This window comes from Stegodyphus dumicola, chromosome X1 (assembly GCF_044657685.1).
Source record: "Stegodyphus dumicola isolate Sdum_Otavi_A_Nest chromosome X1, ASM4465768v1".
Lineage (NCBI taxonomy): Eukaryota > Metazoa > Arthropoda > Arachnida > Araneae > Eresidae > Stegodyphus > Stegodyphus dumicola.
In genome coordinates, this window is record NC_140780.1 from 48,810,618 (window position 1) to 48,833,995 (window position 23,378).

At 30.0% G+C, this 23,378-nt stretch overlaps 1 protein-coding gene across 2 annotated transcripts in view; it reads left to right on the forward strand.

Annotated features, from left to right (window-relative positions):
- LOC118191144 (palmitoyltransferase ZDHHC2) overlaps positions 1-21,669 on the forward strand; it is a 139,616-nt gene extending 117,947 nt beyond the window's left edge. For both annotated transcript variants that reach the window (XM_035361945.2, XM_035361946.2), the window contains 2 exons: positions 5,740-5,876; positions 6,023-21,669. In XM_035361945.2, the coding sequence (XP_035217836.1) occupies positions 5,740-5,876; positions 6,023-6,069 (184 nt within the window). In that variant the 3' untranslated portion in view covers positions 6,070-21,669. The remainder of the gene's footprint in view (positions 1-5,739; positions 5,877-6,022) is intronic.
- Positions 21,670-23,378: the final 1,709 nt, after the last annotated feature.

Consider the following 23,378-nt stretch of genomic DNA (forward strand, 5'->3'; position numbering starts at 1 on the left):
TCATTTGAAGCTTTGAATTTCAGGATGGAAAAGCTTTCCTTGGCAAGCTGAATGACCCAGATTATCACCAACTCATTTTTCCCTGTGTAATTATTTCAAAATCTGCATGTGCAAGAGTCATTAAGAGGGCTGACACATTTTAACACTCGTGTAAAACTATTTGGAATGATCATGTAAAATGGTCATGCCACAGATGGAGTGACCTTCCTCGGAAACTGTAAATATGTGTATAAATGTGAAAGTTTGCAAATTTTTTAGATTATGCTTTATGTGTGTGTGTATGTGGATGAAAATTTTGAATGAATCATAGATGATGATGGAAGTTGAGCACATTTTTATTCTTAAGATAAGTTGCTTGAAAACAAGCATAACTGAACTGGTGCAAGACATGTGCCCTCATTCCATAACTTTAAAACCCATTTCAGTATTCATTGTATTACATCAATTGAAGGAAGGGACGTAACAGGCAATATGTTTGCAGGACAAAGGCAAGCATGGCAAGCACAAAGATTGTGATATAAATATTAAGTAGAAAATAGTATTGTACTGCTTCTTTTCTTTTTTAAAAGTTTTGATTAAAATGTGTTTAAAAAGATTAGGTAATAGAATTCAATTTCACTTTGCTGTTATGTAAGTATGTACATCATTAGCATTATATAGGAATCATATGACAGGGATTAATTTTAAAATAAAGCACTTGAGAAAGATTTGTTATGAGCATATTATTTTCAAGACTGAAGAAGAAACAACCTAATTTAAAAGTATGCTTATGGACCTCTTACACATTTACTCTTTGATTTCTCAATAAAAGACATCTTTGAAGACAGTTGTTTTGTAAATAAACTAAGTAAAGGTGTTCGTTCTTTATAAGTTTTCTTGCAAATGGTTTTTGGCGATTTTTCTGTACAAGTGTCCTTATTCGATACTGAAGCAAGCTACTGCATTCTTGATAATCAGCTTTCTAACTTTTGCCAAATTAATATTTTGAACTTAAGATTAAGTATGTGTTGTTTTAATTAAATGTGATTGGACATGGAATTTTGGTAATTTCCATTAATAGAGCAACAGCTAAAATGGGAAAAGTGCTTCAAAACCTTACATCACGAACCATGCGAAAAGTTAGCCTTACACTGCATACTATTCCAGAGATTGTGACTCAACATTTTTAATCTAGATAATTTTTAACACTGGGCAAAAAAATAAGAGATGGATTGGCAATTAATGAAAAGGATAATGAAATGTTTGGAATTGAGTTTTTTCAGAATACAATATTATCCATTGCAAAAATACTTTTAAATATTACTATTTTATACTGAAACAGTGATGCATCTGGGATGTATCGTTAAAGTTATTGGTTACTTGTGCAATAAGTAATGTCTGATGTGCTCCTTACTGCTTGTCACTTTAAACTATTAAATATGTGTGTTGCCCTGACAAAGTCAGTGCCATTATTTGCTTTTCTGCTATAATATTTTGTTGATCAAAGATTCCATTTGGTGCAGTGTCATCTGTGAACCAAGCTGCTCAATCAGTTTGTACCTATGAAATGGGTGAATTTTTAGCAAATGCCTGATATTAATTGGTAATATTGATTCATCTTAATGGTTTTATGAACCTCTTTAAAACTATTCAAATTTTTATTTGTCCTTCAACTATGTGTTAATGCTTGGGGGAAATTAAAACAGTAATCTTCTAGTTTAAAAGCTAGCAAAAGATGTAAAGTTTCCAATGTCTTCAATGCATTTATGCTCTTACATTTAAAATAATATCAATTTTCTGAATCACAACACGGAGTTCTATGTGTATCTTAAGTTGTGAGCTGATTTACGATATTATTTTACATTGAACTAAATGTCCATGTTTAAATCTCAAGTATAATAAAAATAAAGGTCATAACAAAGGCAGCTACTATCTTCATTATTGTACTTTTGAGACAAGAACCACCAACAAATGATGATATGTATGTTGAAGTTTCTTTTAGCTTCCTAGTTAATGTGGCAATTTAGCTACGACTAACCGTAGCCTGTTTTCTGATATTTTGTTAAGTCTCAGTCTAAATAATGCTCAGATGCTTGCAGTTTGGTAGTGTATTTGTGATTTAGATCTCTCAATATAAGATATTTATTTTTGAAGTACTATTGAAACAAATACAATGAGAGTTTAAAAAACTGAATATAAATTGCAATAGTCATACAAAATGGAAATATTCAATGTCAAAATTTATTAAAAGCACCTGTGTAACTGGTAGTGATTCTACCTCCTCAGAGTCTTGCTTCATTCCTGAATTCGAATTCCATTTACTTTCCTAATTAAACACATAAATGTGCAACCTTTCTTCAGTGAAAGTAAATCATTCTGTACTGCAGTGGTTCCATTTGACTCACAGAGTCATTTAAGAATAGTGTTACAGGGGTAGAAAAATGTATAGTTAAAAAAGGGATGAAAACTAAGAAGATATCTAAACTGTGGTGCAATATCCATGAAATAAAATTGGATTTAAAGACCTTTATAGTTTACCATAATACCTCAGTTTATTCTCAGTGTATCAAAAGTTATTATACATAAAGGCTATTTTGAAGTTTGATGAATCAAACCGATTTGTGTTACAACATTTTCCATTATTATTGAAAGCATCAATACAGTTACAATAAATTTGGTTCCTGCAAGTTAATCATTACTTGCGATCTTTTCAAATACATGTTTGATTATTAGCATTTTGAAATTTTTAATACTTATTATAGAAGACAATTTTAATTTTACTATTATGCACGATAAGGTTAAATTAAAACATAAGAAAGTATGAAAACATTTAATGATACATTTGTGGTTGCAGCTTTCTGATTTAAATTCAGTTGTTGATAACTGCAGATTCTGTATACAGTCAAAAGTCGTTAATTCGGACACTCATAATCCGGAATGATCTATAATCCGGACCTCAAAGCTACAAACTTTCTGTGCATGCGTCGGGCCGACGCATGGGCATAGGCGTTTACGCGTGCGCGTAAGACCTTTACGGCTGCGAATATGCGTGTGCGCAAGCGCATAATATGTTTACGCATGAGCGTTTAATGTATAACGGACGGTATAAGCTAAGCTAAAATTATCTAATTCAGTTAATGTTGCAGATTGCGTTGTTCCTTAATCTTCGAACTGGATCCGGCTTATTATTTTTTGCAGACTGTTAGAGCAATTTTATAAAAGTAAGCTTGAACTTTCGATTATGTCAAATAGAATTTCCAATATATATTTACTAATATGTAAAGGATCTACAAAGCGAAAGTATGTTTTGAAATCTGAAATCTGTTTATCAATACCACGCTGCTCTGCGGCAGGGGGGGAGAAACGCCGCGGCGCGCGATAAATTGGAAGTTGATCTGTCAGCACTATCCTTATCTTCAGGGCAGATGTTTTTATTTTATTTGGCTTATAATTCCTTACGAAATATAGTATTTCATCTCGATGTACTCTGTCTTTGATATGATTTAAATCAAGTTCCTCGTCATTATAATTCGCTTCCGATAGTGAAGAAAGTGACAGAGAGGTTATTGAAAATGAAAACATTTCGATTGACAAATTAGTTGGTATTCTCGACACAGCAATTATAGGACTTGAACAGCGGAACTTTGTAACTAAACAAGAAATTATGTCTATTTAATAGAATTAAAGAGAAAGTATTATCACATGAAACGAAGCAACTTAAACAACTTACATTGAAAGAAATGTTTAATAAAGTAAGCAAATAAATATTAAGCTTTTTCTTTTTGTAAATTTTGATACCCTTTAGATCATAATTGTTCTTTATTTCATAAATTACGGTTTCATATTTTTAATTTTGTAATTTCTGCATGCCATCTTACCAGATTTAAACTGATGATCTATAATCCGTAAAAATCGATAATCCGGAATCGCTGAAGTCCCGACGAGTCCGGATTAACGACTTTTGACTGTATTGGTTTTATACCTAGTGTTAGGCGTAGGCAGAGAATCTTGTTTTACAGGGATATGTAGTTGAGAAAGATAGCAGGACTAATTTTATTTTTTGGACAAGATTTTTCATTTCAGTAGCAGCCAAAACTCCAGTAGACTTTCGTTTTGAAATGAAGTTTCTAGTCTTTTCTGTTTTAGTTTTGCTGTGAGGTGTCAAATCTCTGAAGACCGCATTGCATTGACTCTCAGTTGGATAGTTTTTTGTTCATGCTGAACATATTCAGTAACCATTCAAATCTCAAATCCTTCTCTTAAACTGTCAGAAAATAAAGTTCAAAGAGTTTTTCAAAGCTTTAAGATATGCCTTGAATATATTTCTCTACTTTGTCATAAATCTCCATGCTATTTTTTTACAAGAAGTCTTTTGAAAGAGGGTTGCAATCCAAATCTTCCTTTTCCATCCATTCCAAACTGTACATATAAGTTAAACTTCCTTTTGTGAAGACGCTTTAGCTGTCTTCAAAAACTGTGGCATTTTCCACTAGCAATGTGAGATTAATTTTGCTACAAATTTTGAATAATATGCCATTTTATACACCAGTTTGCATTTTAAACTGTTGCTAATATGACATTATGGGCCATTAAAAATACTACTACTTATGCATGTTGCTTCATTATGTATGTCAATGCTTTTCCTCGAGACAACCACCTTATCCACCTTATTTCAACTTGAAGCAGGAGGCACCCTTTGGGACTTTGTATGTTCATTACCCATTAGTATACAGAGGCTGCAATTTTATGTAGTTTATTATTATCTTTATTAATGAATTAACCTACTAATTATACAACTAATCCTCACAAAGAAATCACACACATAAGGGAAAAAAAAACTTTTGAAATCACAATATAATCACTATGAATGTTCACTATGTAGTGACTCCATACTAACGTGCCATCCTTATTTATATGAGGCTAAGTTTCAAGAAGGTTGAAGTAGATTTTAGGAATTCTTCAAGGATCAGGAATGAGCAAGAAGCTTCTTGAATATGCAGCTCCAAGGAAACACAGAATTTAACTCAGCGAATTTCCATGTTCATAATCAAATATTCAAAATTCTTATTTTTATTCTAGTTTTTATTTCTTTCATTTCACTCTTTCTTCATTTTCTTGCAGTGGAATGTGCATGCAGAGGCCTTAAGGGTCCACTGAGCACAGATTGGGAACCACTGATCACTTTATAATATATTATGTATGTTGTGTTAGTTAGATTGTGTAGTTTATGTTACTAATTTTGATGTGAAATTGATTCTATGTAGCTTATGGAGTACAGGTTGTTATTGTGATTAGTTGGTATTCAGCTAATCATTACTAAACAGATTCCCTGACTTTTTGAATATTCAACTACGTAAGACAGAGACTCTGTTTTAAATATTTGTTTTAGTGTAGTATGAATAAATAAGTCAATTTGTGTAAATTCAACTCTTTTGCTTTATTATGGACAAGCCTTTTGCAAAATAACTTGTTCATATTAGGCAAAAATATAAACTACATAAAATTGCAGTTAATGTGCTATTTAAAGTGGACATTTCCAGAAACGGAAACAATTCTTGTGCATTTAATGTTATTTAGAAAAAAATTATAATTATGTATGACATTGATTATAATGTCTTATTATGTTTTTAGATGGATGAATTTATTCTGATTAAAATGTGCCTGTTATTTTAATTTATTGCTGTTTTGCGTATTCTACCGGTTTTATGGGGGGTTGCATTGTTATGTTTTATTTGTTGATGTATCAAATGATTTTTTCAGTCATGGGGACGGTGTTAGTTTCCCTCAGAGACCAGTTGATGAAGTAACTGGTGGTTTGTTAGATGAGCAAGACAATTGGGTTGATGATGAAAGTGATGATGGTAGAAAAGTTGCACTAAATTATCTTTGTGAATCAGGTAATAAATTCTTTCATTAATACTTAAAGGTAATTTGTGGTAGTTCACATGTGGAATTTAATTATGTTCACATACCATGTTTCTGATATAAGCCGTGATTGGTATGAAGCATCATCATTACTAATTTTTTTTTTCTCTCCTTTTAGAATCAAGATCAAGTATTGCTTCTGATATCAAACTTTTGGCTCAATAACTGCACTATTTATTCTTATGATGCTGTTTTTTAATTTCTTAACTATGTGTGGAGAGACATTATTCATTTCATGGTTTTTATTTACTTCTGCTACAGATGTACATCCCTCTTCCCTCAAAAATTATTTGTTAAGCATCCATAAAAAGTATCCGTAGTGCATTTAATTGGACAAAAAATGCTTCATGTAAACTGCATATTATGCAGTTTGCATTAAAAATGTGTATGTGATATGACTTCAGATTACTTATGCATTAAAAGAATTAACTTTATGTACAATATTTATTATATTTACAAATTTTATTTTAATTATTTATGCATGTTTACATTTAAATTATTTCTTTATATTTCATTATTATGATTATTATTATCGTAGTTATTAGCTCAGGCAATTCATGGTTTTACATGAATAAAATATATTTTAAAGGTCACTGTAGGGAATTTTTGGAACTGTTTAATATTCTAACTGGAAGAGAAACATGGCACTATAAAATTTAAAAGTAGGCAAAAATGCTGCCATATTTTTGTTCCTAATTTTTAATCATTTAATGTTCAGAAATTTTTTATAAAAAGGGTTCTTGGTTAAAGAAAATCTATAGTCGTATATAAATTGTTAAGTAAATATAGTAGAATCAGAATTGTAAATATTAAATAAGTAATAATCTATTATGATGTTGTTAGTACTCATATAATATCTTTGATTATACTTGATCTACTATAGCTAATGTAATTACTCACACTTTGCTAAGTTTCAAGTTTTTTAAACTGTATATTACGAGCTTTATTTCATTCCTTCCAAAGTTATATTTTTTGTGTTTGTTATAAGAAAGTTGAACTTACAAAGAAGCCATATATACTTTCCCAAGAACTCACTTTTGTTTTAAAGATGACTGATACTTTTTCATATTTCACATGTCTGCATAATTTGAATAATAATAAAAAATAGTTTATTTTTCACTGAAAAATTGTTTGGAAAGAATTTCGTTCATTTATTTTTTGGCAGCTTCTTCATAAATCATTATTTCTAGGACTGCAAGTATGACATCTGGAATTTGTTTAAAAATCACATTTGCATTAAACCTCTGCTGAGCAATAAATATTCAAAATAAGTGTATTCCAAATACTGCTGAATAACTGCCATGTGTGACTGCAAATAATTAACTTTCATAGAAAATAGAGAAAATCTCTTTTTTCTACTTAACCAGCATTTTCATGGCTCAGATTCCTGGAGGTTTGGAGAAACCATGTGAAATTCTTTGTTTTACTAAGATTAAATTCAAGTAATTTGATGGATGTGTAGGTAACCTAAATGTGTGCAGCAAAAACAACTTTGTGTTGTAATGTACCTCACATGCATAATTTTATAAATTATTTACTTATATATGCATGAATGTGTGTTTCCACCCAAAAATATATTGAGTCTACAATTTAGCAGCATTAACTTTCATTTCAGTATAACCAGTATTCTCTAAATTGGTTTTTAAACTCTTATACCTATATAGTATTATAATTATGACCTTCATCCCTTGAGGGAATATTTTCTGAAGGTTTATGATCATCTTTTAAGTTCTTATAAATTCATTGACACATTTTTCTGTTTTAAATATTTATATGGCTAACATGAAAAAGCTGATATTATATGCATGTCAGGAAGTTTTCCCTATTCAGTCACTATTTTTATTCTTAATATGCAGTGCCACATATATTTCAATTTAAACTTAAGTAATCGTTGAAAAAAATCAAGCAGTAAATATCATAGTATACTTTAATTTCAAATAAATTTTGTATGGAAACTTGCATAAAAATTGTGTAAAATATGATAATATTGAATTAAATTGTTTTCATTTACATATTTACTTTCTGTATAATAAATAGTCTTAATTGTTACATTGAGTACAAGCATCTAATATGTCATCGATTGCTTCCAGCATTTTGTTTTTGATGACACAAAAAAATGTAATATCTCAGGATTTCAAATCCCATTTGCCCACTAGCGACTGAGTGGTAAAGTTGCTGAAGATTGGTATTTCCAACCTGGGTTCAATTCCAGTCGAACGGGCTGGCTGCATAGGCATTTTCATTGTTTTCTCTATGTGTAATGTGTATACGAGCGAGTTTCCATTAGAAAGTCCTTTGCAAAAGCATCCCTTTCCTTAGGCAGATAGCCAACCCTTGCAGGCTTTTCCATACTTAATTAAAAAAACCAAAAAATAATCAAATTCCATTCATCTAACCAAGTAACACAGCAGTTCTTCAGCAACATAAATAACTTATGGCTATGAATTCGTTTTCTCATATGAATTACTTTTTTTAATATCTTCAATATTAATTCTATTGCCAGGATTATTTCCATTCTACTGCACAGTTCCTTGGTGTTTATACATGTGCCTATTCTAATTGTTTCATTTGAGATATTTAAATCCTTAGGGAAGCTTCTAGTTCTATTACATTTGCTAACTACAGCAACGTTGATTAATACAGGAATGTGCAAATTGATCTATATAGAGTCTTAATTAATTTATACCGCAGTCATTATAAATGTGAATGTGCAAATTATTTTAGTTTGCACTCAATTGGGAACTCAGCTGTTAGAACAATTTTAATGAACTGTTCAGTTATTATACAGTACAAAGTCCAAAATCCGAACTCATCGAGACTTCGATTCCGGATTTGGGATTTTTCCAGATATTAGATCATCAATTTAAATCTGGTAGGATAGCATGCAGAAATTATACAATTAAAAATATGAAATCATAATTTATGAAATAAAGAACAATTATGATCTAAAGGTTATCAAAATTTACAAAAAAAAAAAAAAAAAAAAGCTTGATATTTATTTGTTTACTTTCTTAAACATTTCTTTCAATGTAAGTTGTTTAAGTTGCTTCCACAAAAAATTTAAAAAGTTCCTTTTTCTTTTTTCTTATGCAGTTGACTTTTCAGTGCCACACTCCTCCCATAATTTTGAGATGGATATGCCTTTATCCATTTTTTACAGCAATTCCACTTTTTGTTTAATGGACATCGAAACATGGTTTTGCCTTGTAGATCGTTTAGCAGCTCCAGAATTGGAAACTCTTTTCGACATAATCGAAAGTTCAAGCTTAGATTTTATAAAATTGCCATAATACTTAATAATTAGCCTTAAAACTAATCTGAGTCCTGAATAAATAAACTCTCATATATACTCAACGCTTTATCTAGAACCAGTGGTAAATACCGCCTGGTGCAGTATCTAAGGGTCCTAAATTCTGCTACAAAGCGCCTTCCTAAGTTCTAAACTTTCACCGCACCTAAACTTTGCATCCCAGTGCTTTCCCTAAATCATAAAAAAACTTCTCATTCCTTAATTTTGCTGCTCGGTGCTTCCCCAAATTCCTAAGATTTCGTCTTCCCTAAATTCTGCCGTCCGATGCTGACATATTCTGCCGTCACTTCTGGGTTTACGGTGAATAACATATCAGTATTCTTAATTAAAATAGCATCACATGTAATCTTTTGGCCAATAAGTTTCATTAACAAAATCCATTTTTGCATATGAAAAGAATTTTTTGTTGAATTTTTCCTCATCAACATTTCTTAGAGCATTTAAAAATCTATAATCCTCATCAAGCATAATGTTAGCATAAAAGTTTGCCATACTCTTATTATTCAATTACTAATATAAAAAAAATTTGGCCATCACTGCATGAGTTATTACTGAAGCTGTCCTGTATTGATAAACATGCGGTGATGAAAGCGAAATATAATAAATAATTACTCACCAAGTCGGCGTCAGGGATATAAAATAGGTGAATGTTTCGGTTTGAGATGTATGCCAAGCAGATACTCAGCTGCAGAGCCAAATTATTAATCTCACAAATTTATGATTACATGATTGTTTTTCCATAATGAGGTATTTTATTTAGTGCCTTTGGGAAATTAAGAATCGGAATTTTTAAGTGAAAATCTCCACTTGTTTTATTATGGAAGGAAAAGTTAAATATGCATGCATAAAGCATGTAAAAGAAAAAAGTTTGTGGCTTTGAGGTCCAGATTTTTAGATCCGGAATTTCGGATAATGGATGTCCGGATTTCGGTTTTTTTACTGTATTGATTTAATTGTATTAAGTATTGTATATATATTTACATGTACATTCACTACTACCTACTTAATTAGAATACTAAATCATTCTGATACTTTGGAAGGACATCCCAACCTAGCAAGTTAAGCTTCATTGCATTTCCTAACAAAAATATGAAAAGCTTAACTTACTGCATATTGGATATATTTAGTAGTGGTATTAGTATAAATACTGACTGCAGTTAGAACATGATTGGCATCAAATGGAAACTAAATTGCATTTTCAGTAATAAAATTACTCTTAACATCATCATGTTTTTTGAATTTTTAATTCACTTATTCACTGTGAGTAGAGAACTGATAGAAAAAGAGTAATTTGGAAAATAATAATTGTTAAAAGAGTAAAAGGAAAAAGTATCTTGGGTGTCTATAGAAATATTGCTGTGATTTATTAGCATATTGCCCTGAATATAAAATTATCATTTTCTTAAATTGTCTTTCTGAAAATCATCTCTCTCTTATGCCTACAGCCTTTAAAAAAGGTGTTGTTTTGCATGTAAGATTTTTAATTAAATGATCCTTAATTCTTTGACTATTATCTTAACAGAAAATATACTTATTATTTCACATAAAAAGTGTTGTGACTAATCCCACTTGTCTGATATCAGAAAAAGCCCATGAAATTCATTGTGGCAAGGAGGAGATTGTGCCTGTCGTTGGCAAGAGCCCTAGGCACCATACAGGTAACAGTACAACTTCACTCAATTCTCCCCCCCCCAGTTTGGAAGGAGATCATCCAGAGGGATATGGGTGTGAGGGTCTCCCACCCTTCTTCCCCTATCATCAATCTCTGAAGAGGACTTTCGGATCATCGCACAGACACTATAAATTTGCAAACATCCATGCCTCTGATGGCTGTACTGAAGGGTTTGAGTTCGAATCCATCTGGTATTCGAACTCAAACCCTTCAGTACAGCCGTCAGAGTAACTAACCACTATCCTGGTTGGGCAACTCACATCAAAAAAGGGTAATTATGCCTTTCTTATCGAACACTTCAGTATATCAAGCTTATATATGAAGTCTTCTTGCATGAAAGTCATAGTTTCTGTTCTAAAACGAATCCAAAAATGTGGGGTTGTCTTATAGCCAAGCCAATATAGTATATTCCACCAGAAGCACTTATTGTCTTGGACAGTTTTCTTCATGGTTATAACTAGTTCATCAGTTTGCTTTGAATGAAATTGATTATGCTATAAATATTTACATGCTATTATAAAGTGTTGTTTAGGAAAGGGAATGACTTAAAACCTCTATTTTATTTGATCATTTATTACAGTTTTGCAGATATGGTTTGAAAAAAATTAATGAAAATCAGGATTTGAACTTTTAGAATATTTTTCTGATCGTACATATTGGTGCTTTCTCTACCAATGATCCTTGTGAACTTTCAAACTAATGTATAGAATTGTTGATTGATTTATATGAAGCTATGTTTCTTTGTTATATATCTTTAATTTGGCTCTATTTTCATTACTTTGGTTCTCTCGACGTCACTGCCAACTCATAAAGTGGAAACAAGTCACTTTATTATTGCTTGGTACTGTTTGCTGTTCGTTTCCAAAACCATGTGTTCTTTGTTTGCATTGTATAGCTTCTCCCCTCTTTAATTAGTGTCATTTGCATACTTAGCATTTATTAATCAACAAATGAAAGTAGTCTGCGGAATCTGAAAGAAAATTTCTGATGTGCTGATATTCTGAAAATCAGTTTCCTCCGGCAAAAAAATTCTTATTTTGGAGTAATAGGTTGTATCATTGTCTTTATCTTTTTCCAGCAATGATTTACCAGGAATTAGAATTATTGGTCATATATTTTACTATTATCTTTAGAAATATTGCATGACATAATCCTATCTTCACATACCTCACTGTATTATAGTTTTAAAATAATTTATTGACAATTTGTATATTTGAAGATTTGTTACTGTCCAAGAACAGTTTTTGAGGGTGTTGAATTCAGTGTTCTGTAATAAAGTATGAGTTTTCAGGTAGGCGCATGTAACTGTTAGTTAAACTGCATCTTCTAATTTATTTATCATGCTGAGTAATGTACTGATTTATTAGTCCAAAGGGGCTTTGTCCCTGAAGGACTATTGTTTTCGTTTTGCGTTGAATTACTATAAACGGCAAATCACTTTTCAAACTATTGCCACCAAATGTTAGAGTCCTGCATTATATTTGAAGAAATTAAATAATGAAAAATCTGCATAAATGTATGTATATTTCTTGCATTGTGATAAAACAATGGTACATAGAGCCATCAAACTTTGAATGAAGTAATCCTCCGAGGAATATGGGCGTGTGGAAGACCACATTTGGAATTTATTTTATTATCAATTTCATATTTTGTAAAACTTTACTGAATTTTTTAGCAACAAACTCAGCGATTTAAAAGCCAACACTCTACGGGAGCGCACAGAACTGTGTATTGGAAATTCTAAAGATATGCTCATTTTAAAATTATTTTGCGACATTGCTATTGAACTGAATTTTATGGTTTAAGTGCAAAGAACATAATATTTAATAAATAAACGTAACACACAAAACGTTAAAATCGCCCCTTTGAACATAATTTAAAATCTGAAACCTTTCATTTTTCCCCCTTTTGAGTTTGTAAGTCATTCCGGTATAATGATTATGATTATGATGCCTGCATTCATACTAAACATACTGCATTTCATGCTGAGATAAATCATTTATCATGATTTACTTCTTTTAATAAGATCCTGCAGATGTTCAGTTTCATTGCATCCTGAAGAGTTACTCTTGCTCAGGACATAGACTTATTATTAAGGATCAATACTTGAAATTATTGAGTCATTGTGCTATGAGTACACTTAATGAATACTGAAGAAGAAATCTTCATCAGAATTCAAAAAAATTTAAATCGTTGACAGGAAAATAATTCTTGTAGTGGTGAGATACATGTGATTCATATAAATATATATGATGCCATCTTTTTTATTTCCATACAAGAATTCTGCATGCGGAACATTCTGATAAATTAATTATTTTTACTCATAATCGAGTTTTATTTATTTTCCTTTCATTTGCTTTACTTGAAATCTTCAGAATTGCATACAAATCTTGTCAAAAGGTGGACATTCTTTTTTATTTTAACTTTTTTTTAGGGGAGGGAAGATATTTACTTTGTGGTAAAAACTAAGACATCATGCATGACAGCAAGAATTTTTAGCATCCATATTTTTCCTTGTGATGCATAAAAGACTTATTTAAGTTAGATTTAACAAAAATATGTCTAGTGCAAAAATTTCCTTAAAATATTGTGAAATAGTAATTATAAAGTTTATGGGCAAAGTGCAAACCATTTCTGAAGTTGTTCATATTAATGTAAATAATGGGCTTAAGTGGGTTTTTAGGCTCTGTTTCTTATAATATACTAGTGATAGTGTATTTTGTCATGCAACTTCTATTAACTTTTAGTGTGTTTAATATGTAAAAGAATATCTAATACATCAGCAATTAACAAGAATATCAAAATTAAAATCATCATAATGCTCAAGAAGGCTTATCAATCATTATTTTGCTAAATGATACATAGCATAAATACTGTCAGGTTCATTAAATTCTTTTCAAACTGTTTGTTACCTGTTTAATGGAAAATTTTCTTAACATTTAAGTTTTCTGTTAGATAGGGAGCAAATGCTGGATTTTCATAAGTTTCCCATGCTGTTTTTATGAAGAGCAAATTATAGTTGGCAATAGTACTAGTAAGAAATTTTTTATAGTTGATAAGAATAAGAATAAAAGCTTTCTATGGATGCTGAATCAAGTATTTAAATTATTTTGAATTTCAAATAATAATGTGTGATATTTTGTTACATCTTCCTTAAGTTATGTTTTTGAGCATTTCTAAATTGTGTTAACAAGACATAATATGGGAACATATTTTCTACGCTGTATATTTTCATAATGAGGTATTTATACCAAAGAAAGGTGGCTTTCACTACCTTTTCAGTAATTGTGTATAAAGTAGTTAGAATAATGTGATGTATATACATCTGAAATTATATTAAACCTAAAATGTAATTATTAATTGTAGCTTAGAAGTTCCATATTTGGAATTGAATAATTTCAGTGTCTGCTGTGTCCAACTTGTTTGTAAGTACTGGAACTGTTTTCTTGACACATGTTGCAAATCATAATCTTTAATATGCATCTCAAGTATCTATTATTTGCTTTATTCTTTATTTGAATATACATGTATTCAATAACATTAAAGTGTTACTCAATTGCTATATCACAAAGAATTACTCAATTGCTATATCACAAAGAAGTCGTAAAGATATTAATAATTCTGTATTGCATCAATGGTTTCCTTTATAATGAACTATCAGCATTTGCTTCAGTTATAGCTCATCAGTAGGATGGTAAATTTCCATTTTAAAAATTTAAATACTTTAATCTGCATACTCTTTTTAAACTTTATGTTGAAAACTTGCAGTACAAAATTATCATGCACTGCTAAAAATATTCCACAGTATCTAATATAACTATATGTAGAGCTGAATGTTATTGACAGTAGCACAAATGGTAATCGCAAGGTACAATTTCCATGTGACTCCTATGTTGGTAGGAAAAGAGATTAAATAACATAAAAATAAATAAAAATGGTGCTGAAGCAAAATAATTTATCATTTATTTCAATCAAATATCTTGTCATATGTAATCACTTAAACATTTATTGCCAAATCATCAATACAGCTGAGTCATCCGACAGTGTGTTTGGAAACCAATGAGCAAGCCAGTTTGAAGTCGACTAATTGGCTGTTTCTTAGCAAATTCTTGTAACCTGTGACATTTCCATTTATTTGATGTTTTGTGAGTATAAACAGAGGAAGTACCAAGTTGCAATGAGTAAGTGCTCTGCAGTTAGCGTTGAGGGTGGGAACACTCATGTAATATGTAAAAAAAACTGAGCACTTTTGTGCTGTTTTTTACTCCATGATAAAGAAATAAGAAATTTTATTCAAAATTCTTCTAGGGCAGCAGCTGAATTTAAATTGGTAATAAAAACTGGCTTTCTCTTTTGTGAACTGCAGCACCTCATGAACATTATATCTCTGTTTCTAAGTCTCGGCTCTGATTTATTCATTTCATATTGACAGCTAGAAATTTTTTAGCATAATCTGAATGTTTGGAAATTGCAGTTCATGTCCTGACAGCATTTCATTATAAAACAGTGTCCATTTAGAAATACTCCAATGTTTTGTTATCAGCTTTACGGGATTTTTTCTCAAGAAACATGCCTTGATGTCCTGTTTAATGTTTTATGAGCTGTGTGTATAACTTCTGTATTTATTGAAATATGCTAGTGCATTTTTGATTGGGATGGGTTCTGGAGCTATGCCCTAGAATCAGTTTTCATTTTATTAGAATTAATCATCATGAATTTATTTGTTTGTATTTTGCTTTTAGATGTAGATGGTTTTGCAACTGTTTTTGGCAAAATAAAACTGTCATTAGTCACTCTTTTAGAATTGGTTTAGAAAATCCTGTAAATATTTGTCATTATGTGTTTTTTCTTTAGAAATTTGACATTAGATTTAGGACTTGTATAAAGTTTGCATTAATATTCTAAGTCTCATTGCTGAAATAGCTTTAAATTTGGTAACCTTTTTGGATTCTTAAACTGGGCTGGCATGATTGAAGTATGCTTCGTTATGGTACTGTAATTTTTGGCACATCCATAGACGTTCTCTCAACAAATAATACTCAATAAAATTTAAGTGTTTTCATATGTTGTAAAGTCCATAGCATGGCATTGCTGAAGCATCAGATTATAGACCTAATTTCACTGGTAATCAGTTTAAATGTCTAGTATATTTTTGGTGGAAGATAAACATTCATTATTTCTGCATGGTGACTCAGAGCAAATGAAAGCAGTCTTCAGTCTTAGAAATCAGAATCAGACTTTTTCGTTTTCAAATTTTTTGTGATATCTAATTTAGAATAAAATGGTTGCAACTAATCTAAACATAGTTTAGTCTATGGTACTTATAAATCAGATTGTTTTTAAACATGCTCAATTCATGTAAAATATGTATTTTCTGTTAGAAAATAATTATTCCTTTTTCCTAAGTGTCAGTAGGGATATTCTTTCAGGGATTGTGGAGCAATAGTGTGAATCTTTATTTTAACCACGTTTAAACAGAACAGAAAATTATTTTGATATACATGTAGATTTTGTCATGAAGTAATACATTTATATAAACCATTTCTCTGATATTCAATAATATAAGCAGCTGAAATGATAAAAATGTCTGCAAATTACCTGTAGTAATGAATTTATAGATGATATTTCTTACATTTTATCTTGTTCATAAAATGTTTCATGAAAAAATAACTGTTCTTACCAATATGTTTGTAGTTATTTTTTATGTATAACTTTATTTTTTAAAATTCTCGTCAGTTATTTTTTCTTTCATTGAGAGTATTGCTGAAAATAGCTGATATTAACTTTCAAAGAAAAAGAGAGAAAGGAAAGAAAATTTTGTTAAATTTTTTATTTGAAAGTATTAAATTATTATATATTTAGTTTTAGAAGTTAGAAGGCTTGTAATATTGGATCTTCAGTATTTTTTGTTACTCCATTCTTTCTAAGCATATTCTTAATTTTATATGTTTCTGCACCAAGTTTCAGAGAAGTTTATTGAAGTGTTGACTTAAATTTCATACACAGAACTGTTTGTGACAAAACTGTTTAAAGTGCACAAACTTTTTTTTTTTTTTTTTTTTTTTTTTTTTTACATCTTGATGTGAACTCTAATCCTTCAATAGTTCACTGAAGTCTTATAAACAGTGTTCTAAATTAAAATTAAAATCTTAACAATATTATTAGTGAAACTAAGATCTGATTATCTGGACAAAGTAAAATTAAAATGCTGCAATTGTGAAACTTCAAAGATTACATTTTGCTGGCACAGTCAATCTAGTTCAGTAAGTCATTACATTTTTTAAGTATACCAATAATGTGTCCATTTCTGTTTTTTTTAATTGTGTTTAAAAATAAGTTAAAATTGTATTGTTTTTATTATTTTTTATTTTATTTTTTTTGGCTTGCTACCTTTTTCCAAATAAAAACTTATAAGCTAAATTATTGTTTATGTAAATCATCTCTAATGTATTCCTAAATATTCTTAATTTTATATGATTTCTAAAAACCGAACTTTCATCAGACAGCTATTATATAAATTAGCTCCCATTGTTGTTTCTTGGACTTTTGTAATATTAGTATAAATATGTCACATTTCATGTTTTAAATTTTACCCATATTAAATTCGAAATGAATGGCTTTTATGTTATAACATAAAATCTAGTATTGAGCATTAAGAAATTCAGCTACTTCAGATGAAGTCAAGTGTAAGAATGAATAAATGCAGATACTTATTTACATTATCTTTTCCAGTGTGGACTTTTAACACTACAGATTATACATAATGATTAATACATTAATCAAGTTGTGGTAAAATGTGTGTTATAAATTAAAACAAATTGTTAAACTGTAACTGAATTGTAAACTGGAAATTTTGTTTCATACTTTGATATTTTTTAGAAAATTAACTGAAGTGCAAAATAATACCGAATAATTTTAAAACACTAAATCTGTATATTGCTGTTGAAATTTATTAAATCATCTAATATTCTTAAAACTGAGTGTTACTTTTTTCCTGTCTTCTTTTTTATAGGGTTCCACTTATTATATTAATTCAATTTAAGCTCAGCAAAAATTTTTTTTTGGCTGATGTATCTGTTTTTTAATGCCATATATAACTCTTAAATTTAAAAGAAAAATTGTCTATAATGAAATCTTTGTGCAAATTTTCAATAAATTTTAAAGTATGCATGCTTTTTATAAAAACAAGGCTGACCATTTCTTGCATTCTGTATCATCAAATATTTGAAAATTTCCTGCTTAGTGCCATTATGCAGATCAATGGGTATAAGAATCCTTTATATGAATTTTTGCATCACTTGTATCTGTTTCAAAGGTATTCTCCATAAAAATGTTCATTTCTTGATTAACATACTCAGAAAATCACAGTCTTTATCCACATATGACATTCACTAACTGTGTTTAGTTGGGTGCAACTGGAGCACTGCTGCTTCCAATCGATGCAAGAGCAACCAAATTATGATGATTGCTCATTTACTGTAGAGGTTACTTTATTTTCAGATATAGAATTGTTCAAGAAATACCAAACCCTAAAATTTTGTTTTCATAAATTTCCTGTAGTATCTTCTGATGAAAAATTATTTATATGCAAAAGAATACATGTATAGAATAAATTTTTAAAAGAATAGAAACTTCTGTACAATATACACAAGTTGTATGCTCAGAGAGAAGGAAGATACATATGCAAGCTTAGAATTGTTTTGAGGGTGATCGGTTTGATTAAGATTTGAGTAGAGCTGAAATTGGCTGAAAATTAATAAAACATTTGAAATATTTTAAAGAGTAAATTATATTTAAGTTATTGTCAAAAGCTTGTTATGGAATTTTAGCTTGAAATAGAAGGTGATGTGTAACAAAATGATAATCAACGAATAAAATTTAAATGAATATTTCTCATCATGTAAATCAATCAAAGACTACACAGAAGGAATGAAATGATGCACATGCTGGAAATCACTGTAAATTTCTGTCTTGTAGCTTTACAGGAATTCAACATTATTTTTCTTCTTTGGAAAATGAAAGTATGTGAAACTCTACCACTTCTGAATTCTTAGGAGAAAAATCAGTTCATTCATTGTGCAGAAACATTGAAGTTTGTCAGGTGGTGAAGCTAGGGAATATACGGGACTTTAAAAAACTAGAAGTGTCAGGAACCTTGGAATTTCAGATGGTGAACCAAAATAAATAAAACAATAATTAAGGAATAATCTAAATTATTAAAACAATTAATAATGCATTATAAGTGTAGTAATAAATCAAAAATTTGATAATGATAAATTTTCTCGAATTATTGTGAATTAGTAACACAACAAAATACCAGAGCAGCTCATTTTGTTTGAGTATTTGGTTGGTATCGTGGTTTTGCTCAAAAACTGAGAAGTATAGGAACCGAGTTCCGACAGCTCCTGATGAATTTAAGCCCTGAATGATGTATATAAAACCGAATATTCATGCAATATACATGAATATTTCAAGTTTAAAGGGTAAATTATTAAAATAAAAGATTCTGCAAACAGACCTAAATAAAGTAATACCAAATCTATTTCTTACTGTCTCTTGCGTGCATAATGTGACAGATTTTGGCATATTATCCTAATCTGTAAAAGACAACTAAAAAGAAAAGAAATGCGTTTTTTATAATATTGCAGTTTGTTCTGGTATTTTAAGGCATAGTAAGAAGAAATATATTTTTACCAGCACACAAATAAAAAAGGTACTGTGATTAAAGCCTCTCTAATGAAAATTAAAAGAATAAAAACAATATGTGAATATAAATGAGAATTTCAATAGAGAAGTGTTGGCTGAATATCAAGGAGAGATCTAGGAATAGATCCTTTTTCCATGGTTGACTACTCTCTGACCACAGTAACAGAAAGTAGCCTGTAACTATAGCCATTAAGCAGAAGGTATGTCAGGGGGTAATTGTCCTGGATTTGAGGACTAATCTCTGAGCTGAAAAAGTTAACGATAAGCAACCATTTCAATCTCCCATATTTGGTTACATCATTTTGTAGTTCCCCCCAGGTGCTCTTCAATGAGAAGACATTACATTATTTGATGTGCTTAAGCGGTTTAATATTGGTAATTTATTATATTGGGTGTTGTTGTCATGTGGTGCAAATTTAGAAATAGAAACTATGGTTCCCTTTCTTTGTTCAGCTTGGATAATTGGAACTGCTGATGGTAAATCCGTGGATATGAGAGCATGCATGACTAGAGTGCCATCACCCATTTCAGACAAGCTGTCATAAATATAGCATTTCTGGAGTGTATGATTTTGACATATCTACAGAGGCAGTACTTTCTATAGTCTTCCATGATGTTGGTGGAGAGTAATTAAACCTCTCAGTTTTTATTGATGGATCTGTTTTCTGAGGAGAAGCAGACATGCATTCAGAAACTAGTATAGATTTTTGTCTTTAGTAAGATTGCTGAGGTCAGAAGCTGAAAATTTCTGAAATTGTTATTCAGTTTCATAGAAAAAAGTACCACATCTCTTCTTATTTAAGGCTGCAGTATACTCCAGCAGGAATTGTAACCTATGTTAAACATTGAGAAGTGCCAGTCAATTTGAGCTTTGGGAATATGTATAAGCACAGTTCAATTGAAAAATTTGAATTTTCTGATGTTTAAAATTTTACTTTTATTAGAATTAGTAAATGTGAAATCACCCTACGTTTTCCATTATTTCAATGAAACACTTTTTTATTTCCTTTTCTTACAATGCGAGATAACTCGGGCAAATGCTGCATACCGTCACAATGGGTAAACACTTCAGAATAGTCAAAAAATGTTGTGATTAATGAAACTTCATAGAACAGTGTCTATAAGAATGATATTGGTTGAAGATACACCTGTGTGGTGTAGGGATATTATGCTTTTATGAAGCAATTTAATTTGTGTTTAGCTTCTTAAACATATGAAATCCTAATATACCATTTTAAAAAAAGAAGGGTAAAAAAAAAAAAAATAGATAGAGTGTAGATAGAGTACAGATAGAAGATCTTGAAGTCCCCTTGCTCATCATTCAACTTTTTGAAAATAACATTCATGATAATGAATTTGCAGGACTTCATAACCACCATATTGTAGTGTTAAAATGGTGAAAGTTTTAATAAAAGCAAAGCTAAAATGATGATCATTCTGCTTGTAAAATTATTCCATTTTAATTCTTAAATTACTTTATGAAAAATGAACTTTTTCTGTACTTTGGATTCAGGTTTTTACTGTGATGATTTCTTTGATGTTATAATTCTTACACCTTATTAACTCTTAGTATCACATAATGGGGAGGGAAAGTAAAAATACATGTGTTTCTATATTATAATTATAAATTATTGTTTTGTATGCTCAGATTTTTTTATTCTGAATAATGTTATTAATATTGCTGTATATGTAAATTAGTTATAATTTAGGAGGCTGTTTTTGCCATATTTTATTTTTATGTTTTTTCATGGGAAATAAATGATAGGATATAGAAGAACTTACTTTGTTACTTGTATGTCTGTGATATGTATCACTATTAAAAATAGTATCAAATTATCTTTTTTTGTGAAAAACTTTTACAAATATGTTACATAGAAATTTCATGCAATTAAATTACTTAAAGTCTGAGTTGTTTAATATCTACTATTAGACCTGTCACTGAAATACATGTGCATTGCCAAAATATGAGTCTGCAACTCAGAACATTAATGATATGGAAAAATACAGAATATTTTGAAATGCCTTTAAAGAATGTTTATACATTAATATTGCAATAAAATTATTTTGCAAATTGTCATTTCTGTTTTTTATTTTATTTATTTATTTATAAATGTTTTTCAGTACACATCAAGTAATAAATTTGCAAAGAGAACTTTATAATCCTCTGTACCTTTCGTTACACAGTTTTAAAATTTTACTTTCATATCTAACTTTTAAAATTTAAGTGGTCATAGAGGCCTCCCAATTTTTGTGTTTAAAACTCAGGTTGAAATGTCAGGAAAAGGAATCCAGTTGCTGTGTTGTTATTGACACAATACTTTTTAACTGTTACTAGGCTTGAGAAAACCTCTAGCTTTCAATAATTAATGATCGTATCTTTTATTATTTGATTTTTTTTAATTTAATGACATCATTTGGTATTAATACTATTCAGAATACAAAAAAAAAAAAAAAAACCATTATTATTTTTTTTATGAAAGCTATTATATTCTCCGATGTAAAAGCATTCTTGACCAACAATTAATAAAGAATATACATGCTCAGTTATGGAAGTATTAAACTAATCTGGTTTATGCTATTTCCAAAAAGTTTTTATCACTTCACTGATTACTGAAATTTGAAGGTGTTATTTCCTTTTGCATGTTGATACACAAAGCTAATGCACAGTCTGTCTTAAATAATCGTGGTTATTTTTAATGCTCAAATAATAAAATGCAAAATATCGGCATTAAAAAACTGGGTCTTATCTTTTTATTTAAAATCTATATATATACATTTAGAGTTACGTGTTGTTCTTTTAATAATAATGCATTTTTAAATGTGTTCCTTTCTTCTTTATGAAGTGAAAAAATTTCTAATGCAATGCATGAATTTAACCTACTATTATCCTCTATCACAAAAGTTTGGAGGAACAGTTCTCTTTTTTCCACCCTGTTGCTTTTCAAGCTTTTTTTGGTGGGAGGGTGGCTAATAACAAAGATCTACTATGTTTCATATGCGGGGAAGAAATTAAGTTTCATGCGATTCTATATACTTCATAAGTAAAAACTATTGAGCCATTTGTATGTTTCTAAAATTAGTATTTCCTATTGCATACAAGTGGATAGCATTTTTCTTTCTACCGAAAAAGATCTTTCATTGTAAATATTGTTAGAACTGTCACTTCAAAAATGTTTTAATGATATTTATATGGCAATAAAAAATGGTTAAGCTTCTTCGTAAGGCTGAATATTTGTGAGAAAAAAAGAAAGAGAAGTATTTGCTTTCTATTTGGATTTCGTCTACTACCCTTGCGTGTATGTAACTAACATGTTGTGTATTACATCTGTGTGAATCTTTGAGCTTTCATGATTCTTTCTTTTTCCATATGCATATTATGTATATGAAAAAAAAAATTTCATATACTATGTAGTTTTTAATAAATTGACAGTTTTAAAAGTATTTCTACTGCATTTACCATATAACCATCGACAGTTTTAAAAGTATTTGTCTACTGCACTTACCATATAACTGTCGTATGCATTTAATCTTCTATATGCATTTCTTTTATTATTATTATATAGTGGTGAACTCACATAATGTTCACAGTCCATTCTAAGATGACATTTCCCCTCATGGGGCTCACTTTTGTGCGTACGGTTGTGGCAATCCCGAGGTACCCTAGCCCTTCAGGGGATCATCTTGGTGAGACGGGTGTCACGATCCTGGAGCCCCAGTGATCTATTCTCTTTTCCGTCTCCTCTCCTCTTGGCTGGAACTTTTCCCCTTCCCTTCTCCCTTGTGGTT